Source organism: Enhydra lutris, unplaced genomic scaffold (genome assembly GCF_002288905.1).
Source record: "Enhydra lutris kenyoni isolate GAN:26980312 unplaced genomic scaffold, ASM228890v2 scaffoldscaffold23, whole genome shotgun sequence".
NCBI lineage: Eukaryota > Metazoa > Chordata > Mammalia > Carnivora > Mustelidae > Enhydra > Enhydra lutris.
In genome coordinates, this window is record NW_019154107.1 from 19754624 (window position 1) to 19778503 (window position 23880).

The following is a 23880-nucleotide window of genomic DNA, read 5'->3' on the forward strand; positions in this document are numbered from 1 at the left end:
ATATAGTATGTCATTAGTTTTTGGGTTTTGGCTTTGGAGTTGTATGAGTTCTTTATATATTTTGGATACCAACCCCTTTTTTTAGCTATGTGATTTGCAAATGTCTTCTATTTAGTAGGTTGCCTTTTTATTTTAAAAAATGATTTCCTTTGCTGTGTAAAAAGCTCTTAGTGTGATGTGGTCCCTCTTGTTTATTTCTTGCTTTTGTTGCTATTGCTTTTGGAATCCGATCCAAGGAATCCTCTCCAAGACTAAAGTCAAGGAGATTACTGCCTATGTTTTCTTCTAGGAGTTTTATGGTTTTAGGTCTTACATTCAAATCTTTAATCCATTGTAAGTTAATTTTTATGTATGGCATAAAATAATGGTCCAGACTCAGTCTCCTGCATGTGGCTGTCCAGTTTTCCAAACACCATTTATTAAAGAGATTATCCTTTCCCCATTATATATTCCTGACTTCCTTGTCATAAATGGATCGACCATATATGTGTGGGTTTATTTATGGATTGTCTATTCAGTTCCTTTGATCTATTTTTATGCTAATACCATACTGTTTTGATTATTATAACTGCAATATAGTTTGAAATCAGGGAGCATGGTGCCTTCAGCTTTGTTCCTCTTTCTCAAGACTGATTTGATTATTTGGGGTTTTTTTGTGGTTCTACACAAATTTTAGGATTGTTTGTTCTATTTCTATGAAAAATGCCATTGGAATTTAGGGAAGGATTACATTGAATTTGTAGATTGCTTTGGGTTGTATGTGCATTTTAACAATATTAATTCTTCCAATCTATGAGTATGGAATCTTTTTCCATTTATTTGTGTCATCTTCAATTCCTTTCATCATTGTCTTATAGTTTTCAGTGAACAGGTCTTTCACCTCCTTAGTTAAATTTATTCCTAAGTATTATTTTTAAAAGGTATTTATTCTCTTTGATGCAATTATAAATGAGATTTTTTTCCTTATTAGTTTGTATTTATAACACAATAAGTATTGGTAGATATCACCCACATAAACAAAAGTGCGTTGGAGCCTTCCCAAGATTTGAGAACTGCTAACTTAAGGGAATGCTTACCATATAGGTTGACCTCATTTTCGTTCTTGCAGACAGTTAAATTACCAGCGTATCTTCCTGAACTCGTGGACATATCTTCCTGAACTCGTGGAAGCTTGGTTTTAGGATTTGTTGAGCAGGTCTGTTTTGGTTTTTCTTGGTCCAGAGGCTTAGTCTTTACTTCTGGGTTTTCCATCGAAGCCTCAGCTGTTCAGTGAACCCCTTTAACATGACTTGATCTCGGGCACGGACCTGCTGCTGAGCTGTCTGTTGAGCTCTTTTACCTTCAACTGTTCTTTTCCCACCTGGACTCCTTGGAAGTTGACTGTGCACATGTACAACTCAGGGGTCAGTTAAAGATTTGAGAAAAAATTATCTGCAGATTCAGAGCCTCCTTCACTATGGCTTTCTCTTCTCTCCCATGTTTCTCAGTTTCCAGTCTCTGTAGCCACCCTGCCTCTGTCCTCTGAATTTTCAGCCAAGACTATGGCTTTCTGCTTGACTTCCATGCACAGTTCATCAAGCAAATGGAAAGAGCCTCAGAGGCTTCAGAAGCTAAATATGGAGATCATTCAGTGTGTTTCCATTCTTTCAGGGTCATATCTTCTCCAGTTTTTGCCTGCTTTTTACTGAGTTCCAGTGAATTCAAACCACCTTTTTTTCTGGTTTTCCAGAGTTATAATTATCAGCAGGAGAGTTAGTATGATGTGAGCTCTTCTGCTGCTAAATGATGTGGAACCCCTGTCTCCTCCCATCTTTGAACCAAGATCAGCAAGGCCATGTCCTCATCTGTAGGAAGATAAGAGTCCATAGCAGGTCCTTGAAAATATGTTCTCCTCCACCTATGTGGTGTTCTAGAAACACTTTCTTCCCCCACAATCCACAGAGTGAGTCTAATTTAACATCCTCTTACCTGGATGGTTCTGATGTTGGGCTAAGGGCCATCATCAGACACTCATTTTCTCATAGTCTTCCCCTTCGGTCTTAGCAGCTGGGCATTTGTCCAACATCTTGCACTCACACCTGCATTTTGTGATCAATTCTCATCATTACATATGCCATTTTGAAACATACTTTGTGATTTTTGACCATTTTACATCATTGTAGACTGCGGCTCTAGTTGACATTAATCATGATCATATTTTTGGTGTTCAAATTGTTGGCACTTGGGCTTTAACCTACATCCCTATCAAGGTAGACGTTTTCCAATAACCCATGATGCTTCCTTTGTGCTCCTTTCCAATCAGTTTATTTCCTAGCAGATGAAACTGCTGTTGTACTGGTTTCTGTCACTATGGAAAAGTTTTACTTGTTAAAAAATTTCATGTGAAGGGAATTGTATAATATGTGTACTCATTTGAGTCTGGCTTTTTCCCCTCAGGATGATAATTTTATATCATATCAGTACAGCATAGATCGGTAGTTTGTATATTTTTGTTTTGGGTAGTATGGCATCATGCCAGGTTAAACATTCCCCTGGGCAATTTCCAGCAGAGTTAATGATGAATAAAGCTGCAATTGTGTATCTACATTTTCTTGTCTCTTGAATACACACCTAGGAGTGGAATTGTTAGGTTTTAAGGAACTTATATGTTTAACTTTATAAGAAACTATCAGTTTTCCAGGATGGTTTCAGCATTTCACACTCCTACCAGCAGTGTAGGAGAGTTCCAGTCATTCTGTATCCTGCCAACACTTTCACTATTATTCCTCCCCCCGCCAAAAGGAGACTTCATTCAAACGGGTTCATTTTTTGCCCTGGATATCAAACAGTTTTAGTTTCATGGTGTAATTTTTTTAACTTTTAATTTGAAATAATTTCAAACTTAGTGAAAATTTTCATTAAGGGTTAAGAATTCCCAGGGCAACTGGGTGGCTCAGTCAGTTAAGCATCTAACTTTTAATAACTTTTTAAATTTCAGCTCAGATCGTGATCTTGGTGTTGTGAGATCGAGACCTGCATTGGGCTCCATGCTGGGCATGGAGCCTGCTTAAGATACCTTCTTCCTCTCCCTCTACCCATTCCCCCCTACTCATGCTCAATTGTTCTCTCTTTCTAAAAAAAAAAAGAAGAGAGAAAGAGAGTAAAGAATTCTTGAGTACTTGTTACCCAGATTCACTAATAACAATTTGCTACATTTGGTTTTTTTTTTTAATTTTTTGAGTATATTGGTCTTTTTAATCGTAACCACTCAAGGGGTATTTTTCTGTGGTTTTCACTTTTCATCTCCCTGATGACTTCTTATGCTTACTGGCTTTTCACATGTCTTCTTCTTGAACTGTCCGATGAAATCTTTGGTTCATTTTTTTTGTTGTTTGTATTTTTAATTGATTTTGAGGGATTCCTTCTTTATCTTTACTTTTAAGAAATATTACCTTGGTTACCTCTGAAAGTATTCTTATGTTGTGACAACAGCAAACTGTCTCAGGCTCCCTTTTGCGTTTTCCTGCCCCACACATGGAACTAACGACTCTCTAGGAAATCCTATTACCTTCTGGGATTCATGATGATTCCTGCATAAACTCTTCTAGACTCCAAGACAGGAAGAGACAAGTCCAGCACCTACCATGAGCTCAGTTCTAGCCACATTTGAGGGCTGTACCTGGCTCTTCCTGTCTTGAAGTCTAAGACAGGTTACACAGAGATCACCATGAGGGTCAGTCCTGGCACCAAAATAGGGGTACTCTGCAAATGGGGACTTCAGAACCTGCCAGGTTTATCCACGCCTCTTATTTTTATAATCGTTAATTATAAGCATGAGACATCTTGCCAATCTTCTAACTAGTCTTCTGTTGACATTTCATTCTCCTACTGCTCTGAGTCAATCCCAGATCTTTCTGTGATGCCTTCTGGACCACCACTCCTCCACACAGATATTTTGTAGGAAAATAACCTCCCTGTATCTTTGGTATATTTTCAAGACAATCCTAAGTAAATCCTTTTACTTAGAAAGTAAATGACTTTCCCTTGTATCATTTTTCATAGCTTATAAGTGTTCTTTTTTCCATACTCCAGTATCTCTTATTTGAAAGGTAGCATTGATAACCTCCTCATTCCCCACTTCTCTTCTTTTATTTTTACTTAAATTCAATTAGCTGACATATTATTATCATTAGTTTCTGCTGTTGTGTTCAATTCAGTTGCATATAATACCCAGTGCTCATCACAACTCATGCTCTCCTTAATGCCCATCACCCAAATACCCAACCCACCTCCCCTCTAGCAACCCTCAGTTTGTGTCCTATAGTTAAGAGTCTCTCATGGTTTTTCTCTTTGTCTGATGACTTCCCATTCTGTTTTCCCTCCCTTCCCCTATGATCCTCTGTGCTATTATATTCCACATATGAGTAAAACTATATGATAACTGTCTTCCTCTGATTGACTTATTTTGCTTAGCATAATAACCTCCAGTTGCAAACACATCAATGTAAACAGTAAGTATTCATTCTTTCTGATGGCTGAGTAATATTCCATCGTGTATACACACGAACACACAACACCATATCTTCTTTATCCATTCATCTGTCAGTGGACAACTCAGCTCTTTCTACAGTTTGGCTATTGTGGACATGGCTGCTATAAACATTGGAGTGCAGGTGTCCCTTCAGATCACTACATTTGTATCTTTGGGTAAATACCCAGTAGTGCAATTGCTGTGTCATAAGGTAGCTCTATTTTCAACTTCTTTAGGAATCTCTTTAACCATTTCCAGCTTGCATTCCCACTAATAGTGTAAGAGGGTTCCAATTTCTCTGCATCTTTGCCAACATTTGTGGTTTCCTGACTTGTTAATCTTCACTATTCTGACTGGTGTGAGGAGGTCTCTCATTGTGGTTTTGATTTGTATCCCTGATGCCAAGTGATATGGAGTATTTTTTCATGTGTCTGTTTGTATGTCTTCTTTGGAGGAATATCTGCTCATGTCTTCTGCCCATTTCTTGACTGGATTATTTGTTTTTTGGGTATGGAGTTTGAAAAGTTCTTTATAATAAATGGATTTATTAAGGTTGGAACATATACAAGCTGAATATTTTACAGCCATATAGCGATTTTGCTTTTAACTATGGTAAGGGACAGAATTTTCTAGCGATCAAGCATTCAGGTTTTAGAGTAAGAGAAACTAGGGTTCAAGTCCTGGTTCACCATTTATAACTGGGACCTGCAGCAAGTTATGTAAGATCTGGAGATCATTTCCCCATCTGTAAAATGAAAAAAGTTGTCTAAAAATGAAATAATGTATGCATATGTAAAATATTTAGCTTGGAATTTGTGTTTCCAGAACAAAGGTTCTTAATAATATCGTTAAATGACATGGAATATGCTATGAGGAAAAGTGGGACTCAAAACTCCAGCCCAGTGCCCATTTTCTGAAAGAAAAAGTGTGAATATACGCATTTTTGAAACACTGGAAGGAAATACAACAAATTGTTGAAGTTGAAAAAAAAAAGTTCTTTATAGATCTTGGATACTAGTCCTTTATCTGATGTGTCATTTGCAAATATCTTCTATCATTCTGTAGGTTGCCTTTTGGTTTTGTTGACTGTTTCCTTTGCTGTTCAGAAGGTTTTTATCTTGATGAAGTTCCAATAGTTCATTTTTGCTTTTGTTTCCCTTGCCTTTGCAGAAGTGTTTAGCAAGAAGTTGGTGCATCCGAGGTTGAAGAGATTACTGCCTGTGTTACCCTCTAGTATTTTGATAGATTCCTTTCTCACATTGAGGTCTTTCATCCATTTTGAGTTTGTTTTTGTGCATGGTGAAAGAAAATGGTCCAGTACCATTCTCCCACGTGTGGCTGTCCAGTTTTCCCAACACCATTTATTGAAGAGACTGTCCTCTTTCCATTGCATACTCTGTCCTGCTTTGTCAAAGATTAGTTGACCACAGAGTTGAGGGTCCATTTCTGGGTTCCCTGTTCTGTTCTGATCGATGTGTCTGTTTTTGTGCCAGTACCATACTGTTTTGATGATTACACCACTGTAATATAGCTTGAAGTCTGGCATTGTGATGTCACCAGCTTTGGTTTTCTTTTTCAACGTTCCTCTGGCTATTCAGGGTCTTCTCTGGTTCCATACAAATTTTAGGATTATTTGTTCCAGCTCTGTAAATAATGTTGATGGTATTTTTATAGGCATTGCATTGCATGTGTAGATTGCTCTGGGTACATAGACATTTTAACAATATTTATTCTTCCACGATCATGGAATATTTTTCCATGTCTTTGTGTCTTTCTCAATTTCTTTCATAAATGTTCGATAGTTTTTAGAGTACAGATTCCTTACCTCTTTGGTTAGGTTTATTCCTAAGTATCTTATGGCTTTTGGTGCAATTATAAATGGGACCAATTCCTTAATTTCCCTTTCTTCAGTCTCATTATTAAGTATAGAAGTGCCACTGATTTCTGTGCATTGATTTTATATCCTGTCACATTACTGAATTCCTGTATGAGTTCTATCAATTTTGGAGTGGAGGCTTCTGTGTTTTCCACATACAATATCATGTCATCTGTGAAGAGTGAGAGTTTGACTTCTTCTTTGCCAATTTGAATGCCTTTGTTGTTGTTGTTGTTGTTGTTGTTGTCTGATTGCCGAGGCTAGGACTGCTAGTACTATGTCAAACAAGTGGTGAGAGTGTGCATCCCTGCTATGTTCATGACCTTAGAAGAAATCTCTGTTTTCCTCAATGAGAATGATATTCATTGTGGGCTTTACGTAGATGGCTTTTATGATTTTGGTGAATGTTCTCTCTATCTCTACAGTGTGGAGAGTTTCAACCCAGAAATGATGCTGTATTTTGTTAAATGCTTTTTCCGCATCAATTGAGAGGATCATATGGTTCTTATCCTTTCATTTATTAACGTCATGTATCACATTGATTGATTTGTGGATTGTGAACCACCCTTGCAGCCCAGGAAGAAATCCCACTTGGTCGTGGTGAATAATCCTTTTAATGTACTGTTGGATCCTACTGGCTACTATCTTGGTGAGAATTCTGGCATTCATGTTTGTCAAGGATATTGGTAATTCTCTTTCTCGATGTGGTCTTTGTCTGATTTGCAGCCCTCTGTGATCAGTGAACTTGGTGAGAGCCCGTTGTTTGTGCTGGTCTTCTAGGAGAGAGGCTTGCTGTGCTGATTCTCTGGTGCACTTGCCCTAGTGGAAATGGGCCTCCAGTGCGCAGAGGCAGGGCTTGGGGTAAGTGGCTCGGGACTCCACTAGGTGGTACTGTTTTGCTCCCAGAAGGCTTTCAGCCCTGATTTGGGGTGGGGTGGGGGGTATCAATATGGCCGTGGCCTACTCTCTAGCCCTGGAACTGAAAGTCTTGTCCCCCATCCTTTAGTGAGCCCTCACAGAAAAGCAGTCACTCTTGCCTCCCAAGTTTTGGTCAGAACTCTGTTCACCCAACTTGTGACCAAGCATTTTTATCTCAAGCACACAACTGTTTTAAACTCTAAATTTTATGGACTCTTGTGCACTCTTCCTCTCGGAAGAGGGAAGGAGTCTTGCTACACTTCTGCATTTTGCTGGGCCCCCACTAGGAGAGTGGTCCCCAGACCATGCAGCTGTTCAGTTTATGGCAACACAGAGCAGAAAGCTGGTGCCTGGACTCGCTGTTTTCAGCCAGCTTCCCCGCTCTGATGCCTGGAAATTCTGTTGCACTCAGGCATCCCTGTTCTTCTTGTGACCCCCCTGGGGATCCTGAGACCGGGCTGTCCCACCTAGGATTCTGCCCTGCTTTTCCACCTGAACACCTCTAAGCCAGGCGCATCCCCCACTGTAGCAGACTTCTAGAAGTTCCCATTTTGAACTCCTCTGTTTACAATACTTTACGGTAGCCTTCTTAAGCAGGCTCCCTCTCTCTGCCATATCTTCAGCTATATCACACTAGATTTAATCTCCTTATCTCCAACCTTCAAATGGTGGCCACTTTTCTACTTGTAGAACTTGCAGCATTTGCTTTCTCATATCTCTGATTTCTCAGGTGTTCAGAATGATTTGATAACTATCTAGTTGTATTCAAGGGAAGAGACCAATTTAGGGTTTGCCTCCCCCTCCACCATCTTAACTCCTCACTCCTCTGTTTCTTCTTGGTTCATGTTCTGGAAAATTATGTCTCTAGAAATTTATCCTTTTTTTTTCTAGGTTGTCCGATTTGTTAGCATATAAGTTTTTGTAATATTCTCTTATAATTCTTTACATTTCTGTGGTGTTTTTATTTCTCATCCTCCATTTCCCATTTTATTTGAGTCCTGTCTTCTTGATGAGTTTAGCTATAAATTTATCAATTTTGTTTATCTTTTCAAGGAACCAGCTCTTGGTTTCATTGAACTTTTCTATTCTTGTTGTGTGTGTGTGTGTGTGTGTGTCTGTTTTATTTATTTCTCCTCTAATCTTTATTATTTTCTTCCTTCTACTAGCTTTGAGCTTTGTGTGTTTTTTTCTAGTACCTTTTGGTGTATAAGGTTAGTTTGTTTTTTTAAAAATACGTTTTTTTTTTAAATTGTGTTGTCACCATACAGTACATCATTAGTTTTTGATGTGGTGTTCCATGATCCATTGTTTGCATGTAACACCCAGTGCTCCATGCAATATGTGCCCTCCTTAATGCCCATCACCAGGCTCACCCATCCCCCCATCCCCTCCCTTCTAAAACCCTCCAGTTATTTCATAGTTTCTCATGGTTCGTTTCCCACTCCCAATTTCTCCCCCTTCATTTTTTCCCTTCTCCTAATGTCCTCCATGCTTGAATATTGTTTCTTGATATAGGCCTGAATCAGTATAAACTTTCCTCTTAGAAGTGCTTTTTCTGTGTCCTAAAGATTTTGGACCAATGTTTTCATTTTTATTTGTCTTCATTTATTTTAAAATTTTTTTATTTGTCATAAGTTGTTATTTTTTGGCCTACTTTTTCTAGTTTTTAAAATTATAATTGATTTCTGGTTTCATATCATTGGGGTTAGACAAGATGCTTTAGATATTTCAGTATTCTTAAATTTCTTTAGACTTGTTTGTGGCCCAACATGTAATTTATCCTGAAGAATGTTCCATGTGCTTTGAAAATAATGTGTATTCCACTCTTTGTAGATGGAATGTTCTATATGTAGCTGTTAGGTCCCGGGCTAATGTGCCATTCAAGGACAGTTTGGTTGTTGATTTTCTGTCTGGATGATCTATCCATTGATGTTAACGTGGTGTAAAAGTCCTTACTATTGTTTTGTTACTTTCACTTTCTCCCTTTATGTCTATTAATATTTGCTTTATGTATTTAGGTGCTCCTATGTTTGGTGCATAGATGTTTACAATTGTTATATCCTTTTAATTGATCCTTTTATTGTTATGTAATGGCCTTCTTTATTTCCTGCTACAGTCTATTTAAAGTCTTTTTTGTGTGATACAAGCAATGCTACTTCAGCTTTTTTTTTTTTTTGCTCCATTGGCATATCTTCTTCCATCCCTTCACTTTTAGTCTGTATGTCTGATGTAACTCTCTTGGAGGCAGCATATAGATGGGTTTGGTTTTTCTACTTATTCAGTCACCCTCTATCTTTTGACTGGAGCATTGAGTTCATCTACATTTGATGTAATTATTGGTAAGTATTGCTAAGTATTTATTGCCATTTTGGAAAATTTTCTCTTGTTGCTTTTGTAGTTCTCTTCTGTTCCTTTCTTCTTTTGATGTCTTCCCTTGTGGTTTGATAGCTTGCTTTCATTTTTGCTTGGATTTAATTTTTGTGTGTGTGTGTGTTTACCATAGGTTTTTTTATTTGTGGTTATCATTACATTCTCATAACATCCTATGTGTATAGTACTCTATAATAAACTGACGGTTATTTAAGTTTGAACACGATCTAAAAACACTAAATTTTAAATTCCCTCTCCCTGTTTTATGTATATATACTAATTGTATATACTTGACTAATTTTTGTAGATATAATTGATTTTACTACTTTGTGTTTTAACTTCCACACTGGCTATTTATAAGTGATTAATCTGCCTTTTCTATCTGATTGCTTTTACCTGTGAAATTTTTTCCTTTTATACTTTTCATACTTCCAGGTATGGCCTTTTCTTTCCACTTAAAGAATTCTCCCTTCGTTTCTTGTAAGGCTGGTTTAGGGTTGAGGAACTCCTTTAATTTTTCTTATCTGGGAAACTCTTTCTCTCTCCTGTTCTAAATGATAGCTATGCTGGCTAGAGTGTTCTTGGTTGTAGGTTTTTTCATCACTTTGAAGATACCATGCCATTCCTTTCTGGCCTGCAGAGTTTTGCTGAAAAATCATCTGACAGCCTTACAGGATTTCTTTTGTATATAATTGTCTTCTCTTGCTCCTTTTAAATCTTTATCATTACTTTTGCCATTTTAATTATTATTAAAAGACAAACCTGAGTTTATCTTCCTAGGGACTCTCTCGGCTTCCTGGACCTGGATGTCTGTTTCCTTCCCCAGCTATTATTTCTTCAAATAAATGTTCTGACTCCTCTCTTTCTCTTCTTTTTATGGGACCCCTTTAATGTGAATGTTAGGACATTTGATGATGTCACAGAATCCCCTTAACCTACTCTTTTTTATTCTTTTTCCTTTTCAGCTTGGTTGCTATCTATTACCATTTTCCAGATTGCTGATCCATTTTTTTCCTACATTCTTTCATCTGCTATTGATTCCCTCTATGAATTTTTCATTTCACTTATTGAATTCTTCAGCTCTGACTGGTTCTTTTTTAAATTTCATATCTCTTCGTTAAGGTTCTTAGTGAGTCCATCCACTCTTTTCTCCGGTCCAATGAGTATCTTTATGACCAATATTATCTCTGTTTTATTTAGTTCCTTTACTGTGATTTTGTCTTGTTCTTTCATTTGGGACACACTTCTCTGTCTCCACATTTTCTCCAACCCTGTGCCTCTGTGTATTTGGAAGGTCAGCCCTGTTTCCTGTTCTTCAAAGTAATGGCCTTGTGTAAAAGGTCCTGCGGTGCCCTGTAACACAGTCCCACCTGGTCATCAGATTCAGGCACTCTAGGGTATCCCATGTCATCTGTGTACACTCTCCTTTTGTGGCTGAGCCATGAATGTCTCCAGCTCCGCTGTCTGCAATAACTTGCTTTGCCTACTCTGAATGCATTGGGCAGTTTTATTCTCTGTGCTGCTGAGAGGTCTGGCTGCAGTCACCCCAGGCTCCTTCATGGGCAAGGACGGTAGTCAGCCTAGCTGTCCACAGTTAGCCTTTCTGATACAGCTGCAGGTGCACCAAAGGGCAGGGTGTGCCCCATGAACAGATAGCTGAAAGGTCTTGCTGCTGGAGCTGTGCGTGTGCTGGTGGGGGAGCAGCCATCACATTGCAGGGGGCGGTCCTGGCCAGGGCTGCCTGCCCACTGAGGCAGGGCAGGCAGGTTGAACTGGGTGGTTGCACGGGAGATGGCCAGGGTGGAAGCATGCTGTGCTAACAAGAGAGATGGACAGTGTTAGAGGTGGCTTCTATAAGCATCTGGCTGTCTGGGCTGGAGAAGAGCAAGAAAAAATGGTGCCCACCAGTACTTTTGTTCCCAGAGGAATCTGCAGATCTCTGACATGCATTCTAAGATTGGTTCATCAATCTCCATCATGTACGCCCTAGGTGCTTATCAAGCTGTTGCTTCCGTGCTGGGTCTTGGGCTGTTATTTAGTATGCTGGCTCTTTAAGGACAGGAACTCGGTTTCCTATCACCCTTGGGCTCTTCCAGAGTGAAGCCCCAGTAGTTTCCACAGCCAGACGTTATGGGGAAGTACGTGGTGTGGGGTCTGGTTGTCTCCTCCATGTTTGTGATGTCCCTCCTCTTCGCAGTTAGTTGTGCCAGGGGTCTGGTTCGCAACCATATCTCCACTCCTCTTACCTTTTGTGACATGGCCTTCTTTCTATGACCAGCTGTAGAAGATCTGTTCTGCCAGTCTTCAGGCAATTGTCAGAGTTCGTTTTATACGTGTAGCTGATGACTCGATGTGCCCATGGGATAAGGTGAGCACAGATCCTTCTTCTCCATCTTCCGAATGTCTGTTTACTTTGATTCTAATAGTTCAATGGTTAGTAATTAGGGAGTTTTTTTTTTTTTTTTTTTTGCCAGAAAGTAGTGCCATAGCACAAGTTCTTAGTTTCTCCTATGGGAACTGACTTGCTGCTAAGGTTCTGAGTGCACACATTAAAAATGTGTTAGCAGACTGGAGGTAAGTGTGTGTTTAGCACTTGTGGCTTTGGGCGTGGCCTGGTAGGACTATCTTCAAGGGGAGGGTCCCAGAACATGGAATTCCCACAACAGGGTGATGATCCCTCTGTCTTTGCTGATCCTTCTGACCTCTGACTCATAACAATGGTCATTGGGGAAAAATAAAAGACAATTGGTGCTTTTTGTTTATGCTGTCAGAGTGAGTGATCAAAGGCTTACCTCTTTGATTTTTGACTTGTTGCTGTCATGAGCTACTCTACCACCTGGAAGGTGAGTTTGTTAGAGAGTTAGGGAGCTCTCCCAGCTCAGCTGAGTTCCTCCTGATGAAAGTAAGTACATTTTTCCATTCCTAAAACCACTGAGCCAAGTAGGGCTTGGGCTTAAAACAAAATAAGTTTTAGTAAATTTGCTCCAAAATATTTTATTAATATGTTTTATATAAAAAAACAAAATAGAAGTAAGTTATGTGTTACACTGAATAACACACTGAAGGCATGTAGAAGGTTGTGTTTTCTAATTTCTCTAGAAAGTTGACCAGCCATGATTGGAATAAGGAGAAAGAGTACCTATCATAGTCACCATTTCTGGGGAGTACACTTCAAAGTACAAAAAGCACCATGGTAATTTTTAAGTGCAAAGAAAGCTCATATTAAAATAGACTTTAAAAATTACAAATAAAAATCTGTACATCAAGAATATTTTTCTGGCCTTTCCGTGTGCCTAGTACTGTGGAGAACGAGAGGAGGAACCATCACATCAGGTGTTACAGGTCTGGCCCATTTCGGCTTGCAGCACCATCTCCTCTTTTCGCAAGGGGAAAGTGTCGATCAGGTTGAAGAGGGCCGCAGGCATCACCAGGGAGACATAGCGCTCCTTGTCCGTGCCATGCTTATCCACGAGCACCATACTGAAGGAGTAGAGTGGGATACGCAGCAACAACCTAGGGCAGACAGAGAGAAGACTGTCAAACCGGACTCCCAAGGGTTCTGTTGGACCAGCCAGAGCCCTATAGTGACACTGTGGGCAGAGAAAGGCTTACTACTGCAGACTTACTCATCTAAAGACCCTTGCTACTCATAGTATGGTGTTTGGACTAACAGCGTCACTGGAGAATCCCAGGCTCCACCCCAAACGTGCTGAAATAGATCCGAGTTATTAACAAGATTCCCGCAAATGACTGGTATGCGCCTGCAAGGGTAAGTGGTACTGCTTTATACCCATCAGCAAGATCCTGGGCCTCCCTTGATGCGCTGGGTGCCAACAGTTACTACAGTGTGTGTACAACAGTCCTAACAGATCTTCTGCGTTAAATTGGAGTCAACCCAAATTTACAGACTAGGTCTGCACAACCAGGTACATACTAGAACTAAGTCCATGGTTAATAGGGGTGATTTTGCCCTCTAGGGAATATCTGGCCATGTCTGGACACATTTTCCGTGGGCACAGTGGAAGGGGTACTTCTAGCCTCTAGCAACACAGGGATGCTGCTTAATGTCTTCAGACCCACTGGAAAGCCTCCCCCAAAGGAGAGTCAGCCAGCCCCCAAGGTCAATAGTACTAAGGTTGAAAAACCGTGGACTAGGCAAAGGTGATCGAAGTAAGCTTCCAAACATTGTAATGGTGGCCCATTCTGGCTCACGCAGTAGCCAGCTCAGGACGGCAGTTAGAGGAGATTAAGCTTGGTCTATGCTCCGGGTCCAATAACTTGGTTCATTATGATTTGTACCTCAGATAATTCCCTCCCAAAAAAGTCTGATCTTTTTTTTTCCTACTCTATCACACTAGAATTTATCTTGTGGAAAATAATGATTTTTGTAGCAACAGAAGCGTGTTTAGATGAAAACTGCCAGGGAAAGCAAACAAGTTGATCAGCTGAGCCCACTCAGTCTCTTCTCGGTTTTACTTTTGAATTTACTTAGCTAGACGTTCTATGTAAGGCAGACTATACACTGCCATCTGTATTTAAAGTGAAATATTTTTCCTCCCACCCAAGGATCAAGGGGAAAATATTGCTACTCAAAATCCAAACTGACGATACTTGCTTCTGCCGTTTAAGAGAGTTTTGGGGAAGATGGGAATAATTTCTGTTTTATCTCAGTGGGAAGCTTAAATTGCTAATCTGCTGCTAGTGACTAGAAGGAAAGAAAGACAACAGTTAAATCTCTCTACCAGGTCTCCTGAGACTGAGAAATGCATGAATTGAGTGTTTGTAGACCATGAAGTGGGTCAAAATGGAGATAAACTGCTCTGCATCTTTAAAAAGAGGAGTACTTAGGTTTTTCTAGAGGAGAGAGGGATGTCTTAATGCAGAATGGTCCCAGAGAACAAGAGTAGAAAAGAAAGCTGGTCTGGAGGGCGAAAAAGGCCACGTGTTGTGGCGGTTGGAGTCTGTGGGAAAAGGGCAACCACTGAGGAAACGTAGCATTTGATGCTCTAGTGCTTCTGAGGCTAGGGTGGCAATCTCTCATGGTGCCACCATCTGCTACCACACATGCTCCTCATGTGAGCCTTGTGCCTTGATGGACAGAATATAAAGAGGAAAAACAACCATGGGAAGAAATGAGTGTTCAGGTCAGCAGGTGATCAACAGTCACTGGAAATGTATCCCACCATGCCCGATAGACCACAGAAATCTTGGAGATGGATGATGGGACATCCCACAGGCTGAGGGGTGTTGCCAGCATTGTGTTGGAGTTACACAAATGCCTGTAATGAGCGCTTTCTGGAGAATCTTCTAGAAAACTCTGTAGACTCAAAAAAATAATACAGGCTGTTCTGTTTCAAGATGGCAATGGAAGATCCTGAAGTCACCTCCTCACATGGACACAACAACTTTACAACTACATCTGGAACAGTTTCTTCTGAAAAAAAAAAAAAAAAAAAAAACCAAAAAACCTGAGACCAGGCAGAGCGACTACTGCATATCAGGAAATGAGAACAAAGCCACATTGAAGCAGGTATGAAAAGATGAAACACAGTCTCAGCAAAATAGCCACACGCCCAGCACAGTGATACCAATCATGAGGGAACTGAAAACCTGGAGCTTTTCTTTAAGGATCAGAGTCTCTTCAGCCCACGTAGGGAACCCTGTCTTTTGAGATCTGCACATGAGCACGCTCCCCCAAATGTCTAGCTTTGAAAACCAATAGGGCCGAAGCACAGGAGACGTGGTCTGTGGTAAACGGAGAAATGGTACTTACAGGGCTCAACCTACAAACTCCCCGCAAAGGGCAGCCCAGAAGGAGCCATTTGAAAAGCACCTAGACATCAGGTGAAAGAAGCTCCTTTGATCATTTTTAAGTGTGTGACTGAGCCTCAGGGACAGAGGCTGGTGGGTGCCATTTTCACACTCCGTCTTGCTAAAGCCAGTGGAAGCCATCTCTTATTTTATTTTTGGCCTTTGGGCTACTACTTCACACTCCAGCCAGCAGGTGCCATCTTTGTGCTGTCCTGCCTTCTAAAGCTGGTGGGCGCTGTCTCTCTCCATCCAGCTCTCCCTCTTCTTCTGTCCCTCTCCATCCATCCCTTGCTCCCTGTTGTACACACTCGAGCTCTTTTGTTCCTAATCTGTCCCTCAGGCTTGCTTTCCCTCCAGCTCTGTCCATCTCTCTCTCTCTCCCCAGCTCTCACAAGCACTCCATCTCTGTCGCACTCATCTTCTCTCCATCTGTCCTTTGCACACTTATTCCCCATTTCTCTCTCCTTTTCCCGCTCCTGCTTTGTGTCTCCTTTTCTCTCCTTTTTATCCTTCTCTTTCTCTCTCCCTCTGTTTCTGTCTCCCTTTCTCTGTATGTGTATCTCTGGGTTGGTGCCTTTCTACCTCTATCTCTCTCTTCCCATGTAGGTCCCAGTCTTTGTCTGTGGGTCCCAGCTTCCACCCCTCTTCCTCCTTTTCCCCCCAGCCCCTCTGGCCATCTCCCCCACTCTGTACGTCTCTCTCTCATTCTTCTCCCTCATATCCCTCTACCCCCCTCCATTTGTGTGTGTCTCTCTCTCCCTTGCTCCTCTCCCCCCCTTTCCCCCTAACCACCTCCTTATGACTCTTCATGTCTTGGTCTCACTGTGTGTGTGTCTCTCTCTCCTTAACACTGTCCCCCTCCATCTCTCTTTATCCCCGTTTCAGTGAGTACCACCCTTTGCATGCCCCCCTTGGCTTCACTTGAGCTGATGGGCCCTAACTTCACACACACCATCTGCCTCCCTACAGCTCTGTAGTATTTTCCAGAAAGGATTGCACACCTTCCCTGGCTCCCTGATACTTGCTGATGATGCTGCTAGGACACTTGTACATCATCTAGCTCTTGAGCCCATGTTGCTGACACCTACAGGTCCTACAAGCCAGTAACTAACAAGATAAAGTTCTGAAACAGCAACCACCCGCAGGAGACCACCACTCGTTCAGACCCAGGAGTTTAGTCTTTCTCTGAAAGAGGCCTATTCGCTTATCATCATAGCTATGGCACGAGGGGCGGATTTCTTAAATCGACCTCTAGGGACTGACTGTAAACCCTTCCGAGACCTTGGAGGGGAGATGCTATCTTTGTACTGTGCCTCTGCTGCTCTCCAGAGTGCTAGCATCTACTGGAGGAGAGCTCACAGATGTCTGCTGCCCCAGTTTTTACATCTGGTGAAATGGATTTTGTGGATGCTACCCAGAGGATACCCTTTGATCACAGGTTCCAGAGGCCAAAAAGACTTGCATTCCGGGCTGCCACCAGACTGTATCAATCAAGAAGACCGTTCTTGGTAAGCTAACCCCGGCCTGGGGCACCGCATGGACAGATTAAAACAGATCCCATCTTCCTGTGAAAAATTCCCATTTGTTTATCCTGGAACCTCCTCCTGAGGGGCAGCCTTCAGCTTCAGCACACAGCTAGGAACCTACAGAGGGGCTCTCAGGAAACATAGTCCCAGGGATGCCATTTTGGTGCTGTCCCTTTGTCTCACTACAGCTCACCCATATGTCCCAGAAAGGAGCTTGTGCAGTTGTCTGAGGTCCCAGTTTTTTGACTGCCACCCAGGGGACACCTCCTGATCATGCAGCTCAGATGACCAGTGGAACTAACACTTAACAGTCCCACAACACTGTGTATATGTTTGTATCCTTAACAGCTGCTGGTTGGGGGGGTCTCGCTTCCAATGAGCCTGAATCAAAGTGCTAAGATTCTCACCTTTGGTACATGGATACATGTTGGCACAATCTCAGATATTGGAAGCTACTGAAAATAAAATAGTCTGCTTAGAGACTCAGAAAGGTTTGAGAGACCATCAAAAGCTACAGCAACAGATGACTAATAAGGATCATCTCCTATATAAGACCACCATTTCAACAGTGGGAGAAATGGCTGTTTCATCTAATACAACAGAAGAAGATGCTCCAAACAATGTAGCAAGATCAAACCTTGGAAAATAAACCTTAATAAAATGGAGAAAAGTAATTTACTTGATAAAGAATTCAAAGTAATGATCATAAAAATGCTCTCAGAACTTGGAAAAAGAACAGTCTAGTCCATTGAGAACTCTAAAAAAGAAAATATACAAAAGTATCAAACAGAAGTCACAGAGCTGAAGATTTCAATAACAAAATGTGAAAATACATGAATCTTGGAACACTGAAAAAATGAAATTAAATTAAATATTAGAACCATTATGTAAAAAATTTGTGTGTGTGTGTGTGTGTGTATGGAATTCAACAAGAAACTAGATGGAGAAATAGTGAATTCAAAGACAGGAAAGAAGAATTTAAAGTTCTTTTTTTCTTTTTGCTGCTCTGAACGTGTAAACAATTAAAATAGCTTTCAGGACATATGGAACAATGCCAAGCAGACTCACATTTGCATATATGATTCCATTATTTGTACACAAGAGGTCCCAGAAGGAGGAGAGAGACAAAGAGGCTGAAAACTTCCCCGACAGGGGAAAGAAACCGACAACCAGATCAAGGATGCCCAGAGAATTCTAAATAAGAAGAAACCAGAGATCTACACCAAAACATATTATAACTAAAATGTCAAAAGTTAAGACAAGGAGAGAACCTTAAAAGCAGCAAGAGAATAACAGCTTGTTACCTACAGGAAAACCCCAGAGGACTATCAGCATGTATTTTCAGCAGAAACCTTGCAGGCCAAAGGGAGTGGCATGATACATTGCAAGTGTTCAAAGAAAACAGCTTCCAACCAAGAATAGTCTATTCAAAAAAATTATTCAGAATTGAAGGAGACATAGTTTTGCAGACAAGCTAAAGGAGTTCATCATCACTAAACTACCCTTACAAGAAATGGTAAAGGGACTTCTTTATGCTGAAAAGGATGGGCATTGATGAGTAACAAGAAAACATAAGAAAGTATACATCTCATTGGTAGAGGTAAATATATAGAAAAGCTAGTGGATTCATCACATAAAGGTAGTATAAAAGGTTAAAACATGTAAGTAGTAAGAACTGTAACTACAATAAGTTAAGAGATACACAAGATAAAAAGATGTAGTTGTGACACCAAAAACATAAAATGTATTGTTTGGGTAAATACCTAGTAGGGCAATTGCTGGATAAGAGGGTAGCTCTATTTTTAACTTTTTGAGGAACCTCCGTACTGTTTTCCACAGTGGTTACACCGGTTTGATTCCCAGCGACAGTGCACAAAGGTTCCCCTTTCTCCACATCCTCATCAATACCTGTTGTCTCTTGTGTTGAGGTCAGCCATTCTGCCAGGTGTGAGGAGATAGCTTATTGTGGTTTTCATTTGCATTTCTCTGATGATGAGTGATGTTGAACATCTTTCCATGCATCTCTTGGCCATCTGTAAGTTTTCTCCGGAAAATGTCTGTTGATGTCTTCTGCCCATTTTAAAATTAGATAATTTGTTGAGTATTGAGTTGCATAAGTTCTATATGTATTTGAATACTAACTCTTTGTCAGCTATGTCATTTGCAGATATCTTCTCCCATTCAGTAGGCTGCCTTTTAGTTTTGCTGAATGTTTCCTTCACTGTGCAGAAGATTTTTATCTTGACGAGGTCCCAGTAGTTCATTTTTGTTTTTATTTCCCTTGCTTCAAGAAACATATGTAGAAGGAAGTTGCTGTGGCTGATGTCAAAGAGGTTATGGTCTGTGTTCTCTAGGATTGTTATGGGTTCATGAACCTTAGGCAGACACCTAACTACTAACTACTGAGCCACCCAGGTGCCCTGCAATAATTTTTAAGGTATTGTTGGATTCAGTTTACTTGTATTTTGTTGAGGACTTTTGTATCTATGTTCATCAGAGAAATTGGCATGTACTTGTCTTTTTTGTGGTATCTTTATCTGGTTTTGGTATCAAGGTAATGCTGGCCTCATAGAATGAATTTGGAAGTTTTCCTTACTTTTTCATTTTTTTTGAAATGTTTTGAGAAGAACAGGTACTAACTCTTCATTAAATGTTTGGTAGAATTTGCCTTTGAAGATATCTGGCCCTGGAGTTTTGTTTGTTGGCAGGTTTTTGATTCCTGGCTCAATTTCTTTGCTGGTAACCAGTCTGTTCTAGTTTTCTCTTTCTTCTTATTTCAGCTTTGGTAGGTTATAGGTTTCTCAGTATTCATCCCTATCTTCTAGGTTGTGTTCCTGGTTTCACTTATCTATTCTATTGGTCTTTAGTTTCTATACCATTTATTCTGATCTAAATCTTTATTATTTCCTTCCTTCTGCTGGTTTGGGGTTTTGTTTGTTCTTTTTCTAGCTACTTTATGTAAAACATTAGTTTTTTTTTTTTTTTTGAGACTTTTCATGCTTCTTGAGGTAGGCCTGTATTGCTATGAACTTCCCTTATAGAACTGGGTTTACTGCATTTCAATGGTCTTCAACCATTGTTTTCATTTTCATTTGTTTCTTCTTTGATTTCCTGATGATTGACCCATTCATTGTTTAATAGTATGTTCTTTAACCTCCATGTATTTGTGGTCTTTCCTGATTTTTTCCTTGTGGTTGACTTCTAGCTTCATAGCATTGTGGCCAGAAAAGATGCATGCATGGTATGACTATCACTTTTTCAATTTGTTAAGGCATGCTTTGTGGCCTAATAGGTAATCTATTCTGGAGAATGTTTCGTGTGACTAGTGCCCTTTTAAAATATATGGTACTTTATGTGTTAGTTTGTTCTCTAGGGAAAAAGTCAATAAAATTCTATTTATCAACAAAGTAGTTTGAGACCAAAAAAATGAAAATATAATAATACTCATGGAATGTAATAAAAACAGTTCTAAGAGGAAAATTGATAGTGATAAATGCCTAACCTCAAGTAAGAGAATAAATCAAATAAATAATGTAACTTTACACCTCAACCAGAAAAAGAACAAGTAAAGGCCAAAATAGAAGAATGGAAACAAAGTTCAGAGTGAAAAGGAATGGAAATAAAGTTCAGAGTGAAAATAAATGAAACAGATTAAAAAGACAATAGAAAAGATCAATGAAAGAAGAGCTAGCTTTTTGAAAAGATAGTAATATTGATAAATCTTTAGCTAGATTCACCAAGAATCTAGCTCAAATAAGGGCTCAAATCTGAGGGCTCAAATAAGTAAAATCAGAAATGAAAGAGATGTTACAACTGATAACATAAGAATACAGAAAATCATACAGAAAACCATAGACTATTTATGAACAATTATATGTTAACACATTAGACAACCCAGAAGAAATGTATACAATTCTAGAAACATAAAACTTTCCCAAACTGAATCATGAGTAGAAATATCTGAACACACCAAATTCTAGTAAGGATACTGAATCAGTAATCAAAAAACTTCCAACCAAACAGAAGACCAGGTCCACACATCTTCACTGGTGAATTATAGCAAACAATAGTAACAGTCCTTCCCAGATGGTTCCTAAAAATGGAAGAGGAGGGAACACTTCCAAACTTATTTTATGAGGCCAGCATTTCCCTAATACCAAAACCAGATGAAGACATTAGAAGGAAAGCCCAATATCCCTAATGAACATAGTTGCAAATATCCTCAAGAAAACACTAGCACGCTGAATTCAACGATACATTAAATGGCTCATTCACCATGATCAAATGGGGTTTCTTTCAGGGATGCAAGGATGGTTCAAAATCTGTTAGCATGTTATACCACATTTTCAAAATGAAGGATAAAAAGAATAAGCTCATCAATAGATGCAGAAAAACTGTTTGCAAAGCTTAATATTGTTTATGATGAAAACTCTCAACAAAGTACAGAGGAAACAAACCTCAACATAACACGGGGTATATATGCCAAGCTCACATCTAATATCATACTTCAGTTGAAAAGCTAAAGGTTTTCCAGTAAGGTCAGGAACAAGACAAGGATGCCCACTCTCACCACTATTATTTAACAGAGTATTAGAAATCCTACCCACAGCAGTTAGGAAAGGAAAATAAATCAAAGGCCTCCAATTGGGAAGGAAATACTACACCTGTCACTATTTGCAGAGGACATATTATATGTAGAAAGAGAAAATCCTTAAAGATTGCACTAATAAAAAGAAAAAAAGACTGCACTAATAAAGTGTGAATACCTGAATTCAGTAACATTACAGGATGCAAAAATCTTTTGCATTTCTATACACTAATAATGAAATGTCAGAAAGAAAATAAGCACTTTCACAATTGCATGAAAATGAATAAAATACCTAGAAATAAATTCAAGGAGGTACAAGACCTGAACACTGAAATCTATAGGACACTGATGAATGAAATTGAAGAAAATACACAGGAAAAAAATAGACATTCCATGCTCATGAATTAGGATATTATTAAAATGTCCATACTACCCAAAGGAATATACAGATTCTTCTAATTGTATTTTTTCACAGAAACAGAACAAAAATATCCTTAAAATTTGTATAGAAGCACAAAAGGTGCCGAATAGCTAAAACAGTTTTGCGAAAGAACAAAGCTGGAGGCGGTGTGCTTCTTGGTTTCCAACTATATTACAAAGCCATAGTAATTGAAACAGTATGGTACTGGCATAAAATCAGACCCATAGGACAGTAGAACAGAATAGGGAGCCCAGAAATACATCCATACACACATGGCCAATTAATTTATGATGAAAGAGCCAATAGCTTCCAATGGGGTAAGAAAATTTCTTCAATAAATATTATTGGGAAAACTGGGCCACTGTCATACACTGTATACAAAAATAAACTCAAAATGCCTTAAAGACTTGAATGGAAGACCTGAAACCCTAACATACAGGAGAATATATAGTCAGTAAATCCAACTTCACCATGATGCTTTTTTTGGATTTGACACAAAAGTAAAGACCACAAAAGCAAAAACAAACAAGAGGGAATATACCAAATTAAAAAGTTTCTGCAGAGGCCATTATCAACAAAATGAAAAAGCAACCTACTGAAATGGAGAAAATACTTGCAACTCATATCTGAGAAGAGACTAATACCCAAAACATATAAAGAGCGCATACAACTCAGTAACAAAACAACAAACACAAAATTAAAAATGGGCAGAGGAATGGCATAGATGTTTTTCCACAGAAGATATACCCATGGCCATCAAATACATGAAAACAATCTCAACATCATTAATCAGCAGGGAAATGGAAACCAAAACCACAGGGAAGTATCACCTCACTCCTGTTAGCACAATACTATTGGAAAGACAAAAATGTAAGTATTGGTGGGGTACCTGGGTGGTACAGTCCATTGAGTATCCAAGTCAGTTTCAGCTCAGGCCGTGATCTCAGGGTCATTAGACTGAGTCCTGACTTATGCTCTGCACTCAGCTGGGAATCTGCTTAAGGCTCTCTCTCTCCCCCCTCTTCTCCCTCTGCCCCCCCCTCCCCACCTCAAATTAATAAATCTTGGGGGGAAAAAGCATTAGTAAGGTTCTGGAGAAAAGGGAACACTTGGGCATTGTTGGTGACAATGTATAATGGTGCAGCCACTTTGGAAAACAGTATGGATATTTTTCAAAAAATTAGTAACTATATAATTGTCCAATTCCACCTTTAGGGGTTTATCTGAAGAAACCTTAAACTAACTTGAAAAGGTATATGCACCCTCTTTACTCCAGCATTATGTACAAGAGCCAAGATATAGAAACAACGTAAGTGTCCATTGATGGGCAAATGGATAAAGGAAATATGGTACACACACACACGTGTGCGCACGTAAAAGAAAATGTTGCCATTTGTGACCATATGGATGGACCTTATGGAGATTATCCTAAGTGAAATCAGAGGACAAATACCATGTGGCGTCACTTTTATGTGGAATCTAAAACAACAAACAAAAAAACCCTCATAGATACAAAGGACAGACTAGTGGGTGGGTAAGGTGTGAAGGGGGCCAAAAGGTAGAAACTTCTAGATCTAAAATAAGTCATGGGGATTAATGTAAGGCATGGCAGTTATAGTTGATAATACCATATTACATGTTTGAAAATAGCTAAGACTAAATCTTAAAATTTCACAAGGAAAAAAATATAACTACATATGGTGCTGGTTGTTAACTAGACTTAGTCTGATCATCATTTTGCAATATATACAAATATTGAATCATTATGTTGTATACTCATATAGTGTCAATTATACCTCAAAAATAATATGCATATAAAAATAATGGCCTCCTTTGTCCCTATCACCCTTGCAATTGCTG

The 23880-nt window shown here is 39.5% G+C and overlaps 1 protein-coding gene across 1 annotated transcript in view; it reads right to left on the minus strand.

The window, feature by feature from the left end:
• Window positions 1-12654: 12654 nt before the first annotated feature.
• The window catches only part of LOC111150491 (sushi repeat containing protein, X-linked), a 122535-nt gene continuing 111309 nt past the window's right edge, over window positions 12655-23880 (minus strand). The window contains exon 10 of the mRNA XM_022507964.1: window positions 12655-13187. Within this exon, the coding sequence (XP_022363672.1) occupies window positions 13004-13187 (184 nt within the window). The 3' untranslated portion in view covers window positions 12655-13003. The remainder of the gene's footprint in view (window positions 13188-23880) is intronic.